Source organism: Hakea prostrata, chromosome 9, assembly GCF_041222555.1.
Source record: "Hakea prostrata isolate BN-2017 chromosome 9, UWA_Hpros_2, whole genome shotgun sequence".
Classification (NCBI taxonomy): domain Eukaryota; kingdom Viridiplantae; phylum Streptophyta; class Magnoliopsida; order Proteales; family Proteaceae; genus Hakea; species Hakea prostrata.
The window spans coordinates 59,788,916-59,811,525 of record NC_142608.1 but is presented as its reverse complement, the minus strand read 5'-3'; the positions used below and the strand labels follow the sequence as shown (position 1 = coordinate 59,811,525).

Here is a 22,610-nt window from a genome sequence, read left to right as displayed (position 1 = left end):
CTATGAAGTGTTTTGCTGGTTCTGAGGCAAGATGCTTAATACTAACAGAACTCTCCAAAGATAAACTCTACCATATCATGTTACATACAAGGGGAGTGCAATGACTGACTTTTGGGCTTGAAATATTTGATCAGATATGAAGGCCGCGAAATCACAGTGTAATCGTGAAAAAGAGTAAAAGCAAAAGATATGGTTCTCTCATGCGATGAATATGATGGTACTCATTAAAGTCCCATTACTGTATTTTTATGGTTCGCATTGCTATTTATATTTGTTGCGTATAGAGCTTCTTCGAGAGTCGGATATTGAGATGACCACCTCAAGTGCTCTCCAACCAAATTGGAATAACTGAGATGCCTGCACACACAAAGAAAGCAAGAACGGTCCGGCCTAGTTTTGGCCGGGAACCGCCTCCGACGCTCAAATCAGCCTAGTACAATAATGGTTCTTGAGAGGTTCTCAAGAACGTAATGAGTAAGTACTCGGATGAAGTTCTCGTACCTTTCTCCATGTTGGAGGTAGGTTTATATAGAAGATACAGGGGGGGGGGGTTCCTAGGGCCGGGGGGGAGGGGGGGGGGGGGGGGGGGGGGAGAAGGCCCCCCCCCTCCGGCCCCCCGCGGCCGCGGCGGGGGGGCCGCCCCCCCCCCCCCCCCGGGGAAGAGAGGGGGGGGGTGTGTGGGAATTATTCTCCTCTTTGTGGAGAGGGGAGAGAGGGGGGGGGGAGGGGGAGGGGGGGGTTTGTTGTTGCCGCGCGGCGCGGCACTAAAAAAAAAAAAAAGGGGGGGGGGGGGGGGGGGGGGGGGGGGGGGGGGGGGGGGGGGGGGGGGGGGGGGGGGGGCCGGGGGGGGGGCCGGCGGCCCGCGCGCTTGCGTATAGAACTTCTTCGAGAGTCGGATATTGAGATGACCACCTTAAGTGCTCTCCAACCAAGTTGGAATAACCGAGATGCCTGCACACACAAAGAAAGCAAGAACGGTCCGGCCTAGTTTTGGCCGGGGAACCGCCTCCGACGCTCAAATCAGCCTAAGTAACAATAATGGTTCTTGAGAGAGTTCTCAAGAACGTAATGAGTAAGTACTCAGATGAAAGTTCTCGTCCCTTTCTCCATGTTGGAGGTAGGTTTATATAGAAGTTACCGGAGGCGGCGATTCCTTAGATTCCGGATCGATAGTTGAGGAGTGAGTGGGGTAGTGGAATAACGGCTCCTTCTTTGTCGCACCTGATATCGCCGTTATGATGACTCACCTCCCCAACTCGGAATAGATATGCTGAGTGTTTATGAGTAACTAACTCTTCTTGACTTAGTCAAGAGAGTCTTCGAGAAATGCTAGAGTTGGATATTTTTCCCAAGTGTGGCACTTCTCCAACGAAGAAATGAATCGCCAAGATGGAGGTGTCTCTCCCGAATGAGGCCCTCGGGACCTTCTTCAAGGAAGAAGCGAGCCATGACAAAAGAGAGGTGTTTGTCCCGAGTGAGGCACTCGGGACCCTTCATGAGGGAAGAGAACCATCAACCCGAGGGAGGTGCATCTCTCCCGAGGGGGGTGCCTGGGGGGATCTCACCCGAGGGGGTGCCTCTCTCCCGAGCGGGGTGCCTCTCTCCCGAGCGGGGGTGCCTCTCTCCCGAGCGGGGGTGTCTCTCTCCCGAGGGTAGAGGATCGGGACCATATTTCCCCACAACAGAGCCCCCCATTCCGTGCGATTGACTTCTCGAACGTATGGAATGTTACTCCCAGGCTTCTTAGAAAATTTTCTTTCTTCTTGGAGAAACTCTTAAGACGTCGTCTTGAATGATAGCCATCATTTCTCTAAAGTCTCGTCGAGTCGAGAAGCCCCCAGCCTGGTTCTCCGAGAGATGCCATTGCCTTTATTAAGGGTGACTACCCGAGCGAGGTCCCAAGTGTGGCGCCTTAGAAATTCCATCTCATGAGAGTCTCACTTGGATTTTCATAAGAGGTGGGGAAAACTCCCGAGTGGCTACCCGAGCGAGGTCCTGAGTGTAACGCCATTGAATAATTCCATCTCATGAGAGTCTCACTTGGACTTTCATAAGAGGTGGGGAACCCTCACCCCGTGGCTACCCGAGTGAGGTCCCGAGAACGCCGAACTCTCTTAGGTTCTTCTTTGATTTGAAGAGCGCTCTGGGTTCTTAAGCTTGTTAAGAACTCCCGGGCTCTTCTTAGGAAGCTCTTGGGTTCTTGAACTTGTCAAGAACTCTCTTGGGTTCTTCGTTGATTTGAAGAGCGCTCTTGGGTTCTTAAGCTTGTTAAGAACTCTCCGGGCTCTTCTTAAGAACGCTCTTGGGTTCTTGAACTTGTCAAGAACTCTCTTGGGTTCTTCGTTGATTTGAAGAGCGCTCTTGGGTTCTTAAGCTTGTTAAGAACTCTCTGGGCTCTTCTTAAGAACGCTCTTGGGTTCTTGAACTTGTCAAGAACTCTCTTGGGTTCTTCGTTGATTTGAAGAGCGCTCTTGGGTTCTTAAGCTTGTTAAGAACTCTCCTGGGCTCTTCTTAAGAACGCTCTTGGGTTCTTGAACTTGTCAAGAACTCTCTTGGGTTCTTCGTTGATTTGAAGAGCGCTCTTGGGTTCTTAAGCTTGTTAAGAACTCTCCGGGCTCTTCTTAAGAACGCTCTTGGGTTCTTGAACTTGTCAAGAACTCTCTTGGGTTCTTCGTTGATTTGAAGAGCGCTCTTGGGTTCTTAAGCTTGTTAAGAACTCTCCGGCTCTTCTTAAGAGCGCTCTTGGGTTCTTAAGCGTAAGAACTCTCCGGGCCAAGAACGCTCTTGGGTTCTTGAACTTGTCAAGAACTCTCTTGGGTTCTTCGTTGATTTGAAGAGCGCTCTTGGGTTCTTAAGCTTGTTAAGAACTCTCCGGGCTCTTCTTAGAAAGAACGCTCTTGGGTTCTTGAACTTGTCAAGAACTCTCTTGGGTTCTTCGTTGATTTGAAGAGCGCTCTTGGGTTCTTAAGCTTGTTAAGAACTCTCCTGGGCTCTTCTTAAGAACGCTCTTGGGTTCTTGAACTTGTCAAGAACTCTCTTGGGTTCTTCGTTGATTTGAAGAGCGCTCTTGGGTTCTTAAGCTTGTTAAGAACTCTCCGGGCTCTTCTTAAGAACGCTCTTGGGTTCTTGAACTTGTCAAGAACTCTCTTGGGTTCTTCGTTGATTTGAAGAGCGCTCTTGGGTTCTTAAGCTTGTTAAGAACTCTCACGGGCTCTTCTTAAGAACGCTCTTGGGTTCTTGAACTTGTCAAGAACTCTCTTGGGTTCTTCGTTGATTTGAAGGCGCTCTGTTTCTTAGCTTGTTAAGAACTCTCCGGGCTCTTCTTAAGAACGCTCTTGGGTTCTTGAACTTGTCAAGAACTCTCTTGGGTTCTTCGTTGATTTGAAGAGCGCCCGTGGTTCTTAAGCTTTTAAGAACTCTCCGGGCTCTTCTTAAGAACGCTCTTGGGTTCTTGAACTTGTCAAGAACTCTCTTGGGTTCTTCGTTGATTTGAAGAGCGCTCTTGGGTTCTTAAGCTTGTTAAGAACTCTCCTGGGCTCTTCTTAAGAACGCTCTTGGGTTCTTGAACTTGTCAAGAACTCTCTTGGGTTCTTCGTTGATTTGAAGAAGACGCTCTTGGGTTCTTAAGCTTGTTAAGAACTCTCCGGGCTCTTCTTAAGAACGCTGGGTCTTAACGCAAGAACTCTTGGGTTCTTGAACTTGTCAAGAACTCTCTTGGGTTCTTCGTTGATTTGAAGAGCGCTCTTGGGTTCTTAAGCTTGTTAAGAACTCTCCTGGGCTCTTCTTAAGAGGTGGGAAGGCAGGGGAAAAAACCGGAGACGAAGAGAGGTAAAAGGGCAGGAGTGAAGATTGAATAATCCATCTCTGGAGCACGACTTTAATGAGAGGTGGGAAGTGGGGGAAGAAAATCGAAGAGATAGAGTCGGAATGAAGGTGGATTTATTGAAAACAAAGGCTTTGACTTACCTGAAATGTTACATATTTGGATTAATTCTATTGATAGAATTCCGAAGGTTAATGGAATTCAAGTCGGCAATGCCGTGGAAGTAGCTTTAGGTGGTTGCTCTTGTTCGGAGATAAGGTCCTTCCCATGTGGGTAGAGTGTTGGTCTGGGAGGAACTGGAGAAAGAAGATGCTTCTATTTTAGAGTATGAAGAAGCACGGTTTGATATCTTGATCGAAAGGAAGATCAAGATACCAAGCCGTTTGCTTCTTCATTGAAGTCGGATATCTCTTGATGAAACCAGGGAAAGGGGGTAGGCAGGAAAAGGTGTTTCTGTAGGAGTTTAGAGGGGAAGACCAAAGGAGGAACTACCAGGTGACTTGTCTCAAGGTTTTATCCATCCAAAGGCCGATGGTATTCAACGCCATGGGGATAGACGGATGATGTTCTATGCTCAATGTGATATCTTTCACAAAAACGAAGGGCTCCGATAAAGCTTTCCAGCGGCAAAGGATCTTTGGGATTCCAAATCGAGATGATTCTTTCTTGGAAGAACTTCTCCAGTTTCTCGGAATAGATGAGAGAGGTTGGCTCCACCCACAGTGAAAAGTGATTGAGACCAAAACTCTAGTTGGCGGCCTTAGGAGCTAAGATCCATTCCCAGGGAAGGGAAGGATGGAGAAGATGTAAGAGGGACAGGGAGTCTTGAACAGATGCAGAAGTTGAATTGCGCAGACAATCCAGGCGCGAAAGTCGGCAATAAAGGCCTGGCGTAATTTTATGGGCCAGGGCCAAGGCTGATATTCCTCGGTACGGCAAGGCATATTGAGCTTGAGAAGGGCAACACACTTTAGAAGAGGGGACCGATCTTTTGTAAAGTTGTTCTTCAATAATGGTGAACGTGCTGATTTCTAATGCCTTAGCCTCTGAGCTTCGGAAGGATATCATTCTTCAAGTATGATATTATTGGGCTCATCCAACAGGCTATCAAATCCAGCCTCGGCCTCGAAGCTAGGAATTTCAACTGTTCAATATAAACGGTGAGCCTAAGGTGAATATTTGGATAAAGCCAACTTGGATAACCGTCGCTACTTCATTTTCCTTTCTGGAATTTGCTTTATCTCAAGATGATCGAAATAATGGGACAATCATCAATTTTGGCTAAGTAATTTGCCATTCTGTTTCCTTGCCTCGACACGCCACGAACTTGATTCACGATCAGTGGAGTCGGGACTTCCAACCGGACTCTTAGGGCTCGGGAAGTCTTAGTCCTGTAGGAGGGCTTCAACGGCCTCATTATTAAAGGCTTTAAAGTTGAATCTTAAAGCATAATGAATAGTGAACCCATCGGGCTGATAAGCATTAGTCGCCCACTCCGAAGAGTTGCCGAGGCAACAGAAAGTCCAAACCGGACCGGGTGAATTTTACCCGAACTAGGCATGCTATTCTCAAGAATAAAGTCGGAGAACTTGTCCCTTTATGGCTGGAGAGTTCTATACCAATTGAATCGCAACCAAAGCAGTGACCACTGGAAGCGGTTTGTAGTATCTTCTCAACGGAAGTTGGTCAAGACTACAATTGGATGAGCTTGGAAGATGGTGAGTTTCGAGATGCGATTACAAGTGCTAAAGCTGTTTATCCACATCCGATACGGTCTGGCATCTATTAAAACATGACTTATGAAATAGATAGGGTTTTGTGAAGTACCTTCTTCTTTTACTAAGACGCGCCGGCTGGAGAAATGGCTAAGTATGTGAATAATTGTTCTCGTTGAAGGTCGGGCTAAGAGAGGTGGAGTCCCGAGCTTCTCCTTCAATTTCTGAAGCGGACATTCATCGGTCCATAAGGTATCTTTGTCTTGAGCTCTTTAAGAGCTTTGAAGAAAGGAAGCATTTCTCAGATCGTGAGATAAACGTTAAGGGCACTCTTCCGTTAGGCATTGGATGTCTCTAACCGTCCTTGGGACTCCACTCGAGCAAGGCTTGATTTCCCGGGTTTGCCTCAATCCTCTTTGATACCATAAACCCAAGGAATTTTCGGAAGAAACTCGAAAGCACATTTCTCGGATTTAGCCTCATCGGTATGTTCTCAAAGTATCAAAAACTTCTTCAAGATCTTCCAAATGACTTCTTCGGACGATACTCTTTATGAGCATATCATCCACATATACTTCCATATTTCTTCCTATTTGGTCTTTGAAGACTTTGTTACCATTCTCGATAAGGGCCAGGGTTCTTCAACCCGAATGGCATTACTTTATAAAAGTAACTCTCGATCCGTCATGAAGGGTATCCTTTCGTCCTTGGGATTCATCATAATTTGATTATATCCCGAATAAGCGTCCATGAAGCTCAATACTTCATGTCCCGCTGTAGCGTCGATCAAAAGGTCGATCGAGGAAGTGGATAGCAATCCTTTGGGCATGCTTTATTCAAGTCCGTGTAACGTAACATTCTCCATTTGCCGTTGGCTTTTTCACCATGACTACATTCGCCAACCAAGTTGGGCATTCTATGGGTTTTATAAAACCCGATTGCTCTAGTTTCTCCACTCGGTCTGATGGAGCATGTTTCTCGAGCGAAAAATTCCTTCTTTTTGGATCATTGGAATTGCATCGTCCCTTATCCATAAGCTATGTTCGCAATTCTTGATCTATTCCGGGCATGTCTTGGCCGACCACGCGAATACATCTAGGTTGTTTTGGAGAAACTCGGTGAGTTCTTCCTTGAATTCCGTAGGTTGTTCGGACCCGATCATAGTCCCTCTCTCGGGAAGATCCGGATGAAGTTGAATTCGCTCAAGCTTTTCAACTGGTTCGGCTCCGATAGCTTCTCATCCCATCATCCCGAACAATACTCATGAGCCCGACTCTCGGCTTTTTGACTTTCTTAAGATAATTCACATAACATTGTCCGGAGAGTCGCGATCCAAGAGCACCCCCGACTCCCGCTGTGGTTGGAAACTTCAACTTCATATGTGTTGGAGAAACCACCGCCCCAAGGCGTTAAGAGTTGGCCTCCCGAGTAAAACGTTGTAAGCTGAAAGGTCCCGAACCACCATGAATGTTGCTTGGACGACGCATCCCGAGGGGAGGTCCCGATCCTAGATCCAATTGGATAGTCCCGGAATGGCGGACGACCCGGCGAACCCAATAAGTGAGTCCCGCATGGAGTCATCATCTCGTCCTCAAACTTCAATTTCTTAAATGCTTCATAAGATAGTAAGTGGCGGAAGATCCCGTGTCCACGAGAACTCGGTGAACCTCGGTTTGCAATTCACTTTGATAACTATAGCATCGCGTGAGGAGAAGTGACGCCTGAGATCTTCGCGGTGAAGGTTATTGGATCTGGGCATAAGTCATCTTCGTCTTGGCAAGCACGATCCAACGAACGGCCTGCCGCCTAATGGATCTCCGTCGGATCCCAAAACGATGTAAATGGGGGAAAACCCGAGTGTCGGGTCTCTCGGGATCTACGCCTCTCGGGACTTTTGGATCGAGTCTTTAGTTGATCTAGGTGGGGACTTTTCGATCTTGTCGCTCTTCGAAGATATTTTCAAGTTGCCCTGCCTGGATGAGCTCTCGATCTCGATCTTTAGATCGCACCATCCGATGGTGGCCGTAGTCTTTGTGGAAACGGCAATACTTTGTCATATTCCTATCTGAGTCGGGCTCTTATCTTGCCCGGCCACTTCAAATGTCGTTATTTCGGATCCGTAATAGAATTTCGACCTCTTAGTATTAAGAGGTGTAAAGTCTCTTTCTTTCCAAACTCCTGCACTCTGCCCGAGCATTGAATCTGACCTCTTTTCCATTATCTCTTGTCCTTACGCCTCTGTGGACTCTCCGGGCCGATAACCGCAACCGTTGCTTGTTTTTGGCATTTCTTGAGAAGTGCTCCATAAGTCCTCGGCTTGTCTTGAGTAAACCCGAGCAAACGCTTGGGTTATTCCACCCATAGCGCATGACGCCACTGTATCATCCAATCTCGACCAAAGCCACACGAATCGAGAAGAAAGTCCCGAACGGACTCATTTGGTTTGCCCGATGGCAAAAAGACTATCGTTGCTCTTACTCCCGACAACGGAATCGGGCAAAAACCCGAGTCTCGAAAGTTTGGATGGATCTTGGCGGTAGGCTAGAAAACCAACGCGGGCCTTTGAGAGATGCCGGGAAAGTTCGGCATAATAGCTCATCTTCTCGGCCAAAACAGCCATGACCGATTTAAAATAACTAAATGTCTCGAGGATTGGACTTACCTTCAAAGGGAGTGAATGTCGGCATGATAAAGTTCGGTGGAAGAGGTGTCTCATGACTCTTCGAGAAGGGTTCTATCAACACACAAGTCGCATCGAGGCCCATCACAAGCCGCTCTCCATGGCACTAATCTCCCAGACAGCGCTCTTGACGCACCGGAGACCGAACACCCAAGATCAGAATATTGGGAAGTTGGTCCATGAGAAGATCCATATGAAACCACCCTCGGTTATTAGATCTAGAAGGCTTTCCGTGACTCTCCTTCTTGCTCCCGAACTCATCGCCCTTCTAGGTAAACTGAGTTGCCAAGCCAAACGGTGGAACACACCCACCACCTCCGGGGACGTGGTCTTCAATATGCACTCTTGAGATCTTTCTCCAACTCTCGGTTGGCCTTCTTAGTATTTGGGATTTCTCCTTTCTTCATTCATCGGGCTGCCTATCCCAGTCGACGGACGGCTTCACGCTTCGTCCCTCTTGGAACGGGGGTCCGGATGGTACCCCACGATGGACTAAGCCTCGAACAACTCCTTGGAGTTCCAACATTTTTGTTGGACTTTGCAACGCAAACGGCACGGTCGCTGGAATAGGAGGTTGACTCGAACCGCCCTCCAAATGGAGTTGGAATAGTTAACGGGGATTCTCCGGAACCCTCTTGACCTCCTCTGGAATAGGAATTGTCGATCTAGAGAAGGGAGAGTTTGTTCTTCAACACGTCCGTCGTCTCCCTCTCTGCTCAGTGAGAATTTGAGAATGTCACCCGAGGTGTGGTACGCTCGTATGACTTTGACGCCAGACCAAATTGCGTATAGAGCTTCAGAGTCGGATATTGAGATGACCACCAAGGCCCCAACAAGTGAATAAGCGAGAGACACAAAAGAAAGAGACGGTCCGGCCTAGTTTTGCGGAACGCTCCGACCTCAAATCAGCCTAAGTAACAATAATGGTTCTTAGAAGTTCTCAAGAACGTAATGAGTAAGTACTCGATAAAGTCGTACCTTTCTCCATGTTAGGTAGGTTTATATAGAAGACAGAGCGATCCTTAGATCCGGATCGATAGTTGAGGAGTGAGTGTAGTGAATAACGGCCCTTCTTTGTCCACCCATATCGCCGTATGATGACCACCTCCCCAACCGGAAAGAAGCGAGTGTTATGAGTAACTAACTCTCTTGACAGTCAAGAGATCTTCGAAAAGAGAGTTGGATATTTTTCCCAAGTGGCACTCCAACGAAAAATGAAGAAGATGAGGTGCTCTGAAGAGGCCCGGACCTTCAAGGAAGAAACCGGATGACAAAAGAGAGGTGTATTTGTCCCGAGTGAGGCACTCGGGACCCTTTATGAGGGAAGAGAATCATCAACCCGAGGGAGGTGCATCTCTCCCGAGGGGGGGGTGCCTCTCTCCCGAACGGGGGTGCCTCTCTCCCGAGCGGGGGTGTCTCTCTCCCGAGGGTAGAGGATCGGGACCATATTTCCCCACAACAATATTATTTTATATAAAACCGCATAATCGGATAAGGTTCTCCTTGAAAAAAAAGGAAAAAAATAAGGTTCACAGATGGACTCATTATATTCTTATGCTTAATTTGCATTGCACTTTAATTGTGGGGTACTCATTTGCCATTCAAATTGCCTTTTGGCTTTTTCCTTAAAAGAAGGGGTCAAGTCTTTCACAACTAATCCCAAAATACCATTGATTATGGGTAAACTTTATGTAAAAATTCCTAAAATCATTAAAAAAATATATTTAAAATTCTTATCTTCTCCCTGAGAAGTCCTGCTTGGACTAGGGTTAGATTTTCCTTCATATTATTTTCTTTGTTGAGAAATCTTGCTCAAGACTTAAGTTTAAAATTTTTTTTCTTGAGATTCTTTACTCACCAAGCAAAGGTTTGGACAAACACTGGATATTAAAAAACAAATAAAATTGCTTCTACCAAAAAACAAATAAAATTGCTGAGAACAAATCATTGCTAAGCAAAAAAGTAGGGGATTAGAACAGCTGTCAATATACATCTTAATTCATACCCAAAAAGTAGACAACATGCATTTTGATTTTTTCTTGTCCCTAAAAATGATTTGTTTTCCTTTTGACAAGAAAATGGTAAATTCAGCAAAGAAAAAGTTACAAGTGTTCAAACAGAGGGGCTGGCCCTACCCAGCAAGGCTAGCCAGCCGAGTGACATTTTGTTTGGTAACTACTTTTCTTCTCAGCTAATATACATTTTGTGGAAACTTTTGCTAAAGGATAACTAAAAATTAAGGATCACTAACATGGGAATGGATTAATCAAAAGATACCTCATCTTCTTAAGAAGAAAAATACTAGAGTAAATAATTGCAAATAGTAATTTTACTTTTTTCAGGCATGACCTCTGAATTATGGGTTGTTGTTATAACCTAGCCAAATTATTACCTTACTCTTTTTTTTTTGGCTTCATTGATAATGATATTTGAAAATCTGACAAGTTAATTCAAGTATTTTCCACTCATTTTGCTGATAAGGAACAAATAAAGTTAGATAAGAATAAATTATTGCAAAGCAAAAAGTAGATCTTACCAGAAAAGAAAAAGTAAAAAGAAAAGGTGAGGAACAGCTGGGAATCATGTTGCGTGAGTAATTTCCCAAATCGTTGAAATTACTTTTCCCACTAACATCTTTAGTTTTTATTTTATGACAAACTAAAAAGTCTTGATGAAAAAAACTCTTCAACAACTCAACATGATTCCCAGGCAGCTGGCATGAACTACTTTGAACTTCAGCAGTAAGATGCAAGAAAACTGAAATCAGTAGAGGGGGAAAAAGAAGAAAAAAAAAACCACTCCATACAAGATTTGTGATGAAGCTGTATACATTGATATCAATTTGCTTTACATCACCCCCTGAATATGAAAGAAGATTTTGCCATAGAAAATATAGTCCATAGTACGAAGGAAAAATTAATCATCTCTCTAAAAGGAAATTTGGATTTTAACATGACTTGAAAAAATGTCACGAGTTATGTCATTACAAATCACACCTATGTACCTTAGTTCTTTCCTCATCTCGATCGAAATTAAATAAGAGTCCATGTGGCCTTTGCTTGACACCGAATATAGAAATAAATGTAAAAAAAAGAGTTTGAATTTTAGCTTATGTTTCATTAGGGTATCTACCCTGAAATAGAATTGAAAAAAAATTTCAAGCTAAATCTGAATGTTAGGCAAGTTAATATGTTAAAATGGGAAAGGAAAAAGGAAAGGTAGAATAGACGATGCATGATTTTTTTTTTTAATGAATAAATAAATTCATTAACAAAAGAAACACAAAGCCAAAAGGGTTTATATCCTCGGTGGCACTCATTCAAGAAGTTGCTCTCGATGAGCATTGCGTGGCACACGATAGCACCTAAATTATTGATTATTGTAAAAGCAAATTGCACTGACACCCCAAAATGGAGCCTTTAAAGCACAAATACCCCATTTTATGTTTTAAAAATACAAAGACTCCAAAATTGAATTTTCATAGATACATTAGTTCAATTTATGACTAAAGACCATTAAGTCACTGTTTATTATAAGGATTTGAAAGCCATGAAGTATTTTGTTTGTTCAGAAACACGGAGTTAACATGAAAAGAGCCCTCCAAAGATGAACCCTGCCATATCATCTTAAATGCAAGAGAGGTGCAACGACTAACTTTCACTTTCGAGTTTGGAATATTCAATATCAAATGTGAAGATCTCATAATCGGATGATAAAGTTCAATTTTTGTATCTTTATGCTTTAAAATTATATTTTATATAAAAACCGCTTAATCGGATATGGTTCTCGTTGAAAGAAAAAAGAAAAAGATATGGTTCACACATGTACTTATTAAAGTTCCGTCTTTATTTTCTTATACATTGCATTGCACTTTAATAGTGGAGATCCATTTGCCATTCAAATTGGGCGTGCAATAAATTCGGAAGAGCTTTGCATTTGGCAAACGGGTATAAATATCTCATTTGTGAATTTAGAGATTTACACAACCAAATGGGTATAAATCTTCAATTTGTGAATTCAGAGATTTGAAATCTTTGGATTCATGTAACCAAACAAGCCCTAAAATCATGAGAAAAAAAAAAGATAACAAACTTTTTTACCTTTTTTCATTGAGAAGTCCTGCTTAGACTAGACTAGGGTTAGATTTTCTTTCTTGTTATCTTCTTTGTTGAGAAATCTTGTTCAAGGCTTAAGTTTAAATTTTCTTTCTTGAGATTCTTTGTTCGCCAAACAAAGGTTTGATCAGACACTGGATATTAGATAACAAACAAAGTTGTCGATAACAGACCATTGCTAAGCAAAAAAATAGAGGATTAGAGCAGTTGGCAATATACATCTTAATTTCCCGTCCCGAAAGTGATTTGTTTTCTTTTTGACAAGAAAAAAAAGTACATTCAGCAAATAAAAAGTTAAAAAGTGTTCAACGACAAGGGCTGGCCCTCCCTAGCAAGGCTAGCAAGTCAAGTAACATTTTGTTTGCAGTATGAACAATTGACAAAGCAATGTAGTTTGTAATAGGAGACTTGATGGATCAAGACAACACAATCGGAAGCAGAATAAATTAAGACACAGTATAGTATAGTATGGGTGCCTGATGAAAATAGCAAAACAAATTAATCAAACCTCAAGCAGCCTAACTTTGGATAATAAACTTCCATACAATTCAACAATCGAATGTCAGCTTGGTATGCATATTATTCCTTCCTAGCTAGATAAGTAATGCTGCTTAATTAATTACCGAGTTTGACCTCAAATTTGTCCAAAGCTTCATGTGATTTTGCCACAGCATTCCTAATTATAATATTAGTAATTATAATAGTCACTATAGTATAGCAAGAGTTACCTCATCATCGATCATATGCTGGCACCATTGTTTATCCCACCATCACGTTCACATGCAGCGATTTTAATTCATGAAATTAAAATTGTAATCCAAACTTGAATTCTTCACATCATCGTCAAGAAGAAGCAATTGTCTCTCCACAGCCATCGACACCTCGTCTGCTGCTGCTGCTGCTACTTCTTCCAATAAGAAATACTCCTAGGAGAAAAAACTGATGGTTTATCATAGTAGTTATTTCTCGGCCTTGACATCGACTCTTCCTCTGCTTCAGAAACAGAGTCGTCCCAAATGAAGAAATCTGCTAGTGTTCGGGCTGGATCGATAGGCTTTTGAAGGCCAGCTGCTGCTTCCCACTCCTCCTCCTCCTCAAGCAATAACTCCCAAAATATCACCTCAAAACCGCTACATGTCGCGTTCACGGATCGAATCACAATGGAATCTTTACCTTGCAAAGGAATCCCAAACCAATCAAAGCCTTCGAAATGGTGAAGGCAGATCATATCTCTTCCTCTACTAATACGCTCAATGCCCGTAAAATCCAGCGTATTCGAACACTCGATTGCTTTATCTCTCTGGTGGATCGTAGCGAAAATCGACAAATAGCCTTCACGTCGTTTTCTCTGGGCAAGCCACTTGGGGGCTCTAAAAACAAAGCACAAAATTATACCCTTACTACTACTACTACTCCTAGTAGTAGCCCACAAGCGATAATGCTTTTTCTGCCGAAGACTCTCCTCCTCTTCAAAACGTAGCAGCGTTCCCTACAAAACAAAACAGAAAGAGAGCAGAGAGAGAGAGAGTCAAATTAATGGGAGTATGATATCCCGCCCAGTATCTATAATAATAGTCAATTCCCCATTAATTGATACCTAAAGAAAAGATGACAAACACTTAGATAATTACCTACCTGCCCATATACAGTCCTCTTTCCATTTCCATTTGTCATGTTAGGACATCTACCGACCCCAAAACTTTCCAAGGATTCTGCACCATCAAGGCCTTGAATCTCCTTCAACTTTTCACAAAACCAAAACTGTAACACCTTCAAATTTTTCAGCCTTGACATGTCGAATGTTCGTTCTAATGAATTGCAACCTTGGCAACTAAGTTCAACTAAACTTGAAACAACCTCTGGGAGCTCTTCCAATAGCTTGCAATCTACAAGCGTTAATTCCCTAAGCTTCTTCAACTGTATCAGATCGAAAGATTTCAGATTATAAGATATTTTCAACACCTCTAAATTTGAGAGCATTGAAAAATCATCAGGCAATTCTGAAATATTGGTTCCAACCAAATTAAGGGTATGCAGACACTTCATTCTCCCCATTGATCTTGGTAGCTTCACTAGTCTACCCCGACCTGAAGCATTTAATACCTCAAGATTCTCCAAAAGTCCAACACCCTCAGGAAGTTCTTCAATTCCTTCGGCGTGTTTCCAACTATCAAGACACAAATCGAGCTCAACCAAATTTTTTAGATCACCAATGAAATTAGGCAACTTCTTGAGTGTAAGACATTCAATGAGCTTGAGGTTCTTCAAAAAGCTCAGCTTACGCAAACTGTCTGGAAGCTCTTTAATTCTTGTTCCTGACAAGTTAAGCTTGACTAAAGACTTCAAACTACCAATGGAATTAGGCAACTCTATGATTCGGTAACACCCTTCAAGCCTAAAACTTTTGAGCTGACTCAATTGCCCAATGGATTCATCCAAAATTTCCAAATATCCACACTTTGAGAGATCCAATTGCTCCAAATAAGGAAACCATGAAAAGTTTGGAGACTCAGATAGAAAATGACAACTATTAAGATCAAGAACTTTCAACTTTTGGAACTGCTGTCATGCAAAAAGAAAACATATACCTTATCATTAATAAAACATAATAATCAATCAAAAAAAAAAAAAAAAGGAAAAAGTCCAATGTTTGACCTTATTTTCATCTTGAGGTTCGGTATTCCAGGCTTGCCTAATATTGTGTCCAGATAGCTTGAGATGAACTAGACCCTTGTGATAAAAAGTGGTAGGTATAACTTCCAAGGGACAATCTCTCCAATGGAACCATCTTAATGTCCTAGGAAGGCTTAAAGAGTTTTCAACGGCACTTTCCAATTTAATGTCAAGAAATTTCAATTTTGGCATCATGTTGAAGTGATGTTCATGTAGATAAAAATCTGAGAAGCCAAATTTAGTGACCAGTCCTCTTACCTTGCTAGTTCCCTACAATAGAAAAAATGTCAAGTAAATAGAAGTTGGAGGAAACCAATGAATAAATAAATAATTGGCAATTAAAAAGATGCATGAGGAAGGATCATGACTTTTAACATTTTTTTTTTTGATGAAAAAATAATCTAGATGTTAATTCCCTACAATAAATAAATAATCCAAGAAAATAGAAATTGGTGGATACTACTGGAGTCGAATCAAAACAACGTTCAAGTGTAGAATTTAAAATATAGTATTACTATTACTCATGGCATGAACAAAAACAAAAAGAAATGTTTTAGTATTACCTCGTTACTTTCTAATACTTGCAAGATATCATCACAAGACCACAACCTACTGCGCTCACTTGGATCGGTGCGATTTTCTCCTAGGACAATTCCTCTTCCCATGTCTCGAACTTGATCATGCATCTTCAGCAAACATTCACCGGAAGAATCTTCAAATTTAATGAGAGATCGTTTAGTTAATATGCGTATTGCAGACCTTGGATAATATCCACATGCTTCCCATATGGAAATTATTTCTTCTTTTTCCCATCCAATAAAAAAGCTTGCAGCATCAAGAAAAATTTCTTTTTGATAACACTCTTCTAGCTTATCATAGCTTATTCTCAGCCTTTGTTGGACTTTCTCTGGAGGAATTTCTTTCAAACGTTGTAATGTACTTTCCCACTCTTCTATGTTTGCATTTGATAGAGAAGACCCAAGCACCTCTAGAGTTAGAGGTAATCCTCCTGAATAGCTTGCCATGTCATTTGAAAGTTGCATATAATTGTCCGGAGGTAGCTTTTCTCCAAAGGCATGCAAGCTAAAGAGCTGAAGAGATTGGTTATGATTTAAAACTTCAGGCCTATATATTTTAACATCATTCAAAATATCCTCATCTCTGGTTGTTAATATAACCCTACTTCCTTGACCAAGCCAATTGGCTTGACCAACCAAAGAACCCACCTGTTCCGGGCTATCTACATCATCAAGAACTATAAGAACTTTTTTTTTACAAAGTCTTTGTTCTATCAATGTTTTTCCTCTATGATGATTAGATATGTCAATGTTTATTTGGAGGATATCTTTAAGAAGCTGCTTTTGCAAAGACACCAAGCACGTGCTTTGCGTTGCATGTTCTCTGACATCTGAGATAAAGCTATGCCCTTTGAAGGTTGACATAATGCGATTGTACACATTCTTGGCAATGGTTGTCTTTCCAATACCCCCAATACCCGAAATTCCCACAAACTGAACATCATTAGAATTAAGATCTAACAAAGATAGTAGTTCATTTACAGGAGAATCTATTCCTGTCAGGTACTTAGATTCAGCCAAGTGGGTTTTGCTGCTCAATTCACCCATAACCCTTTCCACAACCGATTCAATTAGCTCTCCTTGGTCCCTGCAATTTTTATGTTAAAAAAATAAAAAATTTGACAAGAATTAAATTTATACTTTTTTGGCAAGAGAAATTTAAAGCTTCCAATGGCTTTGAAAGCAATTTAAAAAAAAAATAGAGCACAACCTCAGTTACTAAGTGATGCAATCATAGGAAGAAAATTGAAAACTCTACACTCAATCAACCAAATCTTGAGCTTGAAACAATATATAGACGATTTGAATGATAAGTTGAAGATGGGTTTAATTCTTGAAAAATCATGAACCACTTTAGATGCAGAGTGAACTTCTAATCTATGGTCAGTAACAGATATATTGCACCAGTATATTTTTAGACAGATAGTCAAATAAACATGTAAACTATCAAGTTTAAGACTGGATAAAGTTTAGAAGACTTACGTGGTATCGTTTACAACTTCTCCTTTCAAACCTCCTACCTTTTTTAAAGCATCCCTCCAGCCTATTACTATATCGGTCTTGAAATTCTTCTCATGATCCTCAAATGCTTTTGCAAAGTTTCCTTCCTTTTGATTCCGAACATTTGATGGATCAACGTTAAAGAAAATAGGCAAGACAAATTGACCAATGGAATTCTGGCATTCAACAATCTCAGCAAGCTCCATCAAACACCATTTGCTATCGGCATAACGTTCAGAAAAGACAGGGATCGAGATTTTAGACCCTTGGATCGCTGCAAGTAGCGTTTCGCCAATGGATTCTCCGGTCCATAAACTTTTACTGTCGAGGAACACATTGACTCCGCTCTGTTTGAGAGTTTTGTAAAGATAACTAATGAATGAATTGCGTGTATCTTCTCCTCTAAAACTGAGAAACACTTCATAGGTTGAAGATCTAGTTGTGATGGAAGAAGATGAAGAAGTGGAAGCCATGAAGTATTTTGTTGGGGGTTCAGAGACAAGGAATTAACACGAACAGAGCTCTCCAAGGATGAACTACTCTATTATATCACTTTACATAACTTTAAAAGAAAAATAAAAAAGACATGGTCGTCAGTTTTCACATGGGATGATGCATGGGACTCTTTAATGTCCTATTTTTATATCTTTCTGCTTTCATTAATTAATTAATTAATTATAGAGGTTCCATTTGAGATTAACTAAAGCCAGCAGGACATAGACAGTGCCAAATTGCCATTAAACAGCTAAGAAGCCGTGGGGGTCCCACATGAAAGGGGTCAAGAGTCTTTCCCAACTTAAAAGGGAGTTAAATTTTTATGGTGTACCTACAGACTACAGTAGTAATAAGATAGATATATAGATATGAATACAATATTTACATCCACTTATGCATTCATTATCTCATCTTCTTAAGGAGAGAAATACTAGACTAGAGTGATTGCAAATGGTAATTTTACTTTTTTTGAGCATCGACCTCTGAATTATGGGTTTGTTCGTATACCCTAGCCAAATTATTACATTACTCTTTCTTTTGGCTTCATTGATAATGGTGTCCGAAAATCTGACAAGTTAATTCAAGTTTTCTCCACTCATTTTGCCGATAAGGAGCGAATAAAGTTGATAAGAATAAAGAATTGCAAAGCAAAAAGTAAGTTGTACAGAAAAGAAAAAGCAAAAGAAAAAAACAGGAGATGAACAGCTGGGAGTCATGTTGCGTTCAAATTTCTTTTCCCACTAACATCTTAAAAACTCAAAGTCTTGATGAAAATCTTCAACAACTCAACTTGTCCAATTCTGACCCAGGCAGCTGGCATGACCTAAAAAAACTGTACCTAACATGGGTTGATCATCTACCCCTTCAACTACTTTGAACTTTCGCAATAAGATGCAAGAAAACTGAAATCTGAAGATGGGAAAAAAAAAAAGAAAAAAAAGAAAAAAAAAAAAAACCACTCCATACCCTTACGAGGACTGTGCTTGCCATGCAAGTCAAGAGTTCAATTGCTGGATAATTTATTAAGAATTCAGGCAGAAATAGCCTATAAAAAAAAATTAAAACCTTGTACATTTGACCACCCTCCTCTGACCATAATTAAAATCTTGAGTTTTCTTTATTCGGTATGTACTACAGTAAAGAGTTGTGTACTTTAATAGAGGAGAGAAGAGGAAGTGAAAAATACAAAGCCAAAGGGGTTTATATCCTCGGCGGCACTCATTCAAGAAGCTGCTCTAAATGAGCACTGGGTAGCCATTGATTATTTTAAAAGCAAATTGCACTTACACCCTAAAATGGAGCCTTTAAAGCATAAATATCCCATTTTATGTTTTAAAAATACAAAGATAAAAAAAATTAAATTTTCATTAGATACATTAATCCAATTTATGACTAAAAACCATTAAGTCTCTATTCATTATAAAGATTTGAAAGCCATAAAGTATTTTGTTTTGTTTCAGAAACAAGGAGTTAAGACGAAAAGAGCTCTCCAAAGATGAACTCTACCATATCAAGGTGCAACGACTGACTTTCAAATTTGAAATATTCAATCAGACTTGAAGACCGCATAATCGGATGATGCGACTCATTGCATTTTATATTATTTTATATAAAAACCGTGTAATCGGATATGGTTCTCGTTAAAAAAAAAGGAAAAAGATATGGTTCACACATGTACTCATATTTCACTTTAGTTTAAAGATAACTAAAATTAAGGATCACTAACATGGTGTATGGATTAATCAAAAGTATCTCATCTTTTTAAGGAGAGAAATACTAGAATCATTGCAAATGGTAATTTTACTTTTTTTCAGGCATGACCCTTGAGTTACAGGTTGTTGGCATACCCTAGCCAAATTATTACCTTACTTTTGTTTTTGGCTTTATTGATAATGGTGTTTGATAATCTGACAAGTTAATTCAAGTTTTTTCCACTCATTTTCCTGGTAAGGAACGAATAAAGTTGATAAGAATAAAGTATTGTAAACCAAAAAGTAGATTGTATCATAAAACAAAAAGCAAAGAAAAAAAGAGATGAACAGCTGGGAATCATGTTGCATGCTTTTAATTTCCTGGAAATTTCCATCATTCAAGTTATTTTTCCCACTAACATCTGTAGCTTTTATTTTATATTTATTAATATCTGGGCATAACCCTAGGATTCAGAGTTGTTTTGTATACCTGGGCAAGTCATTCCAATGGAATTATCTTATATACTCGTGTTTGTGACTCCCTTGATAATGGTGTTTGGAACTCTACAAGTTGATTTCAATTTTTAATGTTTTAGATAGAAAGTGATTCTTTGAGCTACCACGAGAGGTAGAAAAGGGTTTGTAGGGAAGGGAAAGATCTTAACTTAGGCCATCAAGCTTCATCTCTGTCCATTTCAACAATAATCATCTCAAAAGCAGTCCAACCCCAGAGAAGACACAAGTCTTTTGGCCACCAAATTTGCAAATAGAAGGGCCTAAAAAGCTGATCTTCTACAAGGAGTCTCATCTCAATAGGCCCTTTTATTTGCAAATGATAATGGTTTATAAGCGATGGAACAGAGATTTTTCTGAGTTGGATATATAATGGGTACTTCGTGGGGTCTGTCTTTCAGCCCTTTCTGAGTCCTTTTATTCTGTTTTTCTGTCACGGGTAGAAATTAGAAAGGATATTAGAAGCATAGAACACCCTATTTGAATTGTCAAAGTTTCCTCCTCTGCTTTTGTTGGTGTTTTTTTTTAAGTGATGTTAAAGAGGAGTGGAGGAGAATCTTTATCTTTAGATATGATATTCTAACGGATGTGATTCTGATAATTGATGTAAAACATTTTATTGGACGGTTGGATGTTTGTGTCTTTAATCCTGTTCCAAAGGTTTTTTTTTTTTTTTGGTAAATGTGTCCCAAAGGTATTTAACTATGTTGGCTCAGTTGGCAAAGTCCAACGCTTCTACGTAGGATGTCAGAGATCGAATCCCCTCGGGGCCAAGAGCGAAGCACCGCTTATACTAATTTTATAAAAAGCGTCTTGAGGATGTAGTCGTGGTGCGCGCATGCTGCCCGGATGAACCTCATTTAAAAAAAAAAAAAAAGTATTTAACTATGTAGCACACCTTGGCTTGTAAGTCCTTCTGTGTATGACTATTTGACCACATTCCACTCCTTAATTAATGGGTATTTTAGCCTTGAGGTGTTTTACTTGCAGCAATTCTTACAGAATCTACCCCTCGAATAAGTAAAATGGATTTGATACAATTCCGAAATGAATCCAAATTCCCATGTTTGGCCCCACACTACCAATCCAACAGTCATCATTGCAGGGACATCATGTATAAATGCAACGCATCAAGGATCAGCGTGTTGACTGATCCATAAAGGCATTAAAGAGGGAGCATCAACCAAATTAAGAAGAGGATCGATGTATATAAGATCATCAGACTTTGTGTTCTTCTTAAGATGTTTTGAAAAATAATTTACAGCTTTCTAGGTTATGGATGAACGATCAGAGTTTGTGTTCTTTTTACCCCTCCCCTAAAATCTGCTGGCTTGTTCATGCCGCCTCTCGTCTTGTTCAGAAGCAGGCATTAGAAGCAGCTAGGCAGGGTGATAATGCTATATAATAAACCTGTTTCTGTTTATGCAAGACTCACAAGCACATTAATAGATAGATTAATATAATGTTTATATCCTCTCATGCATTTTGAGAAATTATCACATACTAATCCTATTTGCGAATGGGTTATCAAATCACTTGATTCAACCCATGACCTCTCCATTGAGAAGTCAGGTTCCTAACCATCCTACTATCCCTCCATTGGCAAATCACCTGATTCCTATTAACGTTATGTCTTACTTAATACCCTAGATACCATTTATTAAGGGTAAACTTGTCTTTTAAGCATTTATGCAAAATTTCTAAAAAAATGAAGAAAAAAAAAATTCTTATTTTCTCCTTGAGAAGTCCTGCTTTGGACTATGGTTACATTTTCTTTCTTGTTATCTTCTTTTCTTGACAAATCTTGCTCAAGACTAAGTCTAAATTTTCTTTTGTAAGATTCTTTGCTCACCAGGCAAAGGTTTGAACAAGCACCGAATCTAGGATTGGACCAATCTTCAATGAGACCACAAGAGGCATAAAGGGCTTATAGAGAAGGGAAAGATCTAAACCTAGGTTGTCTAGCTTCATCTCTATGCATTTCAAGAATCATCATCTCAAAACAGTCCAACCCCGGAGAAGACATTAGTCGTTTAGCCACTAAGTTTGCCAAGAAATCTGCTCATACCCGGCTTGTATTCAGAACTAAAAGCTCCTTTTATATCCTCTTTCAATTCACACTCACAAACTTTCTAAAGATTTTCAAAATCAAATACTATTGCACAAACTCACATCTCACTTTGTACTTTCTCTAACCATATTGACCTTTCACCGTCACCACTTTTTATAGGTAAAAGAGCATATAACACTACAAGAAAGGGGGCAATTGCGATGGTATTTTTGCCACAGGCTATAACAACCGTTTTAAAAGGTAGCCTAATGTCACAGAAACTCATATTCAATATGTTATTTGTTACAAATATTACGTATATTATGACTCACTCAAATCATGCAGTGAGCCTCGTGCATTGGATACATCCTTTAGATTGGATAGACTTCAAATCCAACTAGAGAGTTTTAAGGTTACTACATGAACAAGAAAATCACTATTATTTTTCTCAAAGTAAGCAAAATGGAAGAATGCTAGCAAATCTAAAAGGTTACAAGTCAAACCTGAATAGCTCACTTGAATCAATGAGAGTGATAGAATATCAAAATCAGGTCATGACTTCCCTTGCAGCCAACGGCTCCAACTATGTAAGTATAAGCAAAGTCTCTGTAACAGAATGGAAAGTTGATTTTTTTTCTTTCTTTCTTTTTTTAATTGAGAAGGTTAGAGTTGCCACCTTACCCCTCCTTTTGGGAGAGTTTGATTCATGACTAACAAGAATTATACCATATCGGACTTGAATATAGAAAAATTGTATAGTTTGATTTAAGATCCTCA

General features: G+C 40.5%; 1 protein-coding gene across 2 annotated transcripts in view; it reads right to left on the bottom strand.

Annotated features, from left to right (window-relative positions):
- Positions 1-17,661, bottom strand: part of LOC149005871 (TMV resistance protein N-like) — a 33,686-nt gene extending 16,025 nt beyond the window's left edge. The window contains exons 1-6 of one of the 2 annotated variants that reach the window (XR_016175518.1): positions 17,067-17,660; positions 15,570-16,671; positions 14,989-15,276; positions 13,969-14,892; positions 13,062-13,822; positions 12,857-13,009 (exon numbers count right to left, since the gene is read on the bottom strand). Coding sequence is in view for 1 of the 2 variants with exons in the window: in XM_089168041.1 (XP_089024167.1) it covers positions 13,235-13,822; positions 13,969-14,895; positions 14,989-15,276; positions 15,570-16,671; positions 17,067-17,557 (3,396 nt within the window). In the remaining variant the exon portion in view is untranslated. Of the gene's footprint in view, positions 1-12,856; positions 13,010-13,031; positions 13,823-13,968; positions 14,896-14,988; positions 15,277-15,569; positions 16,672-17,066 lie in introns of those variants that run through there. The other variant, XM_089168041.1, reaches the window with a different exon arrangement.
- Between the last annotated feature and the right edge of the window lie 4,949 nt (positions 17,662-22,610).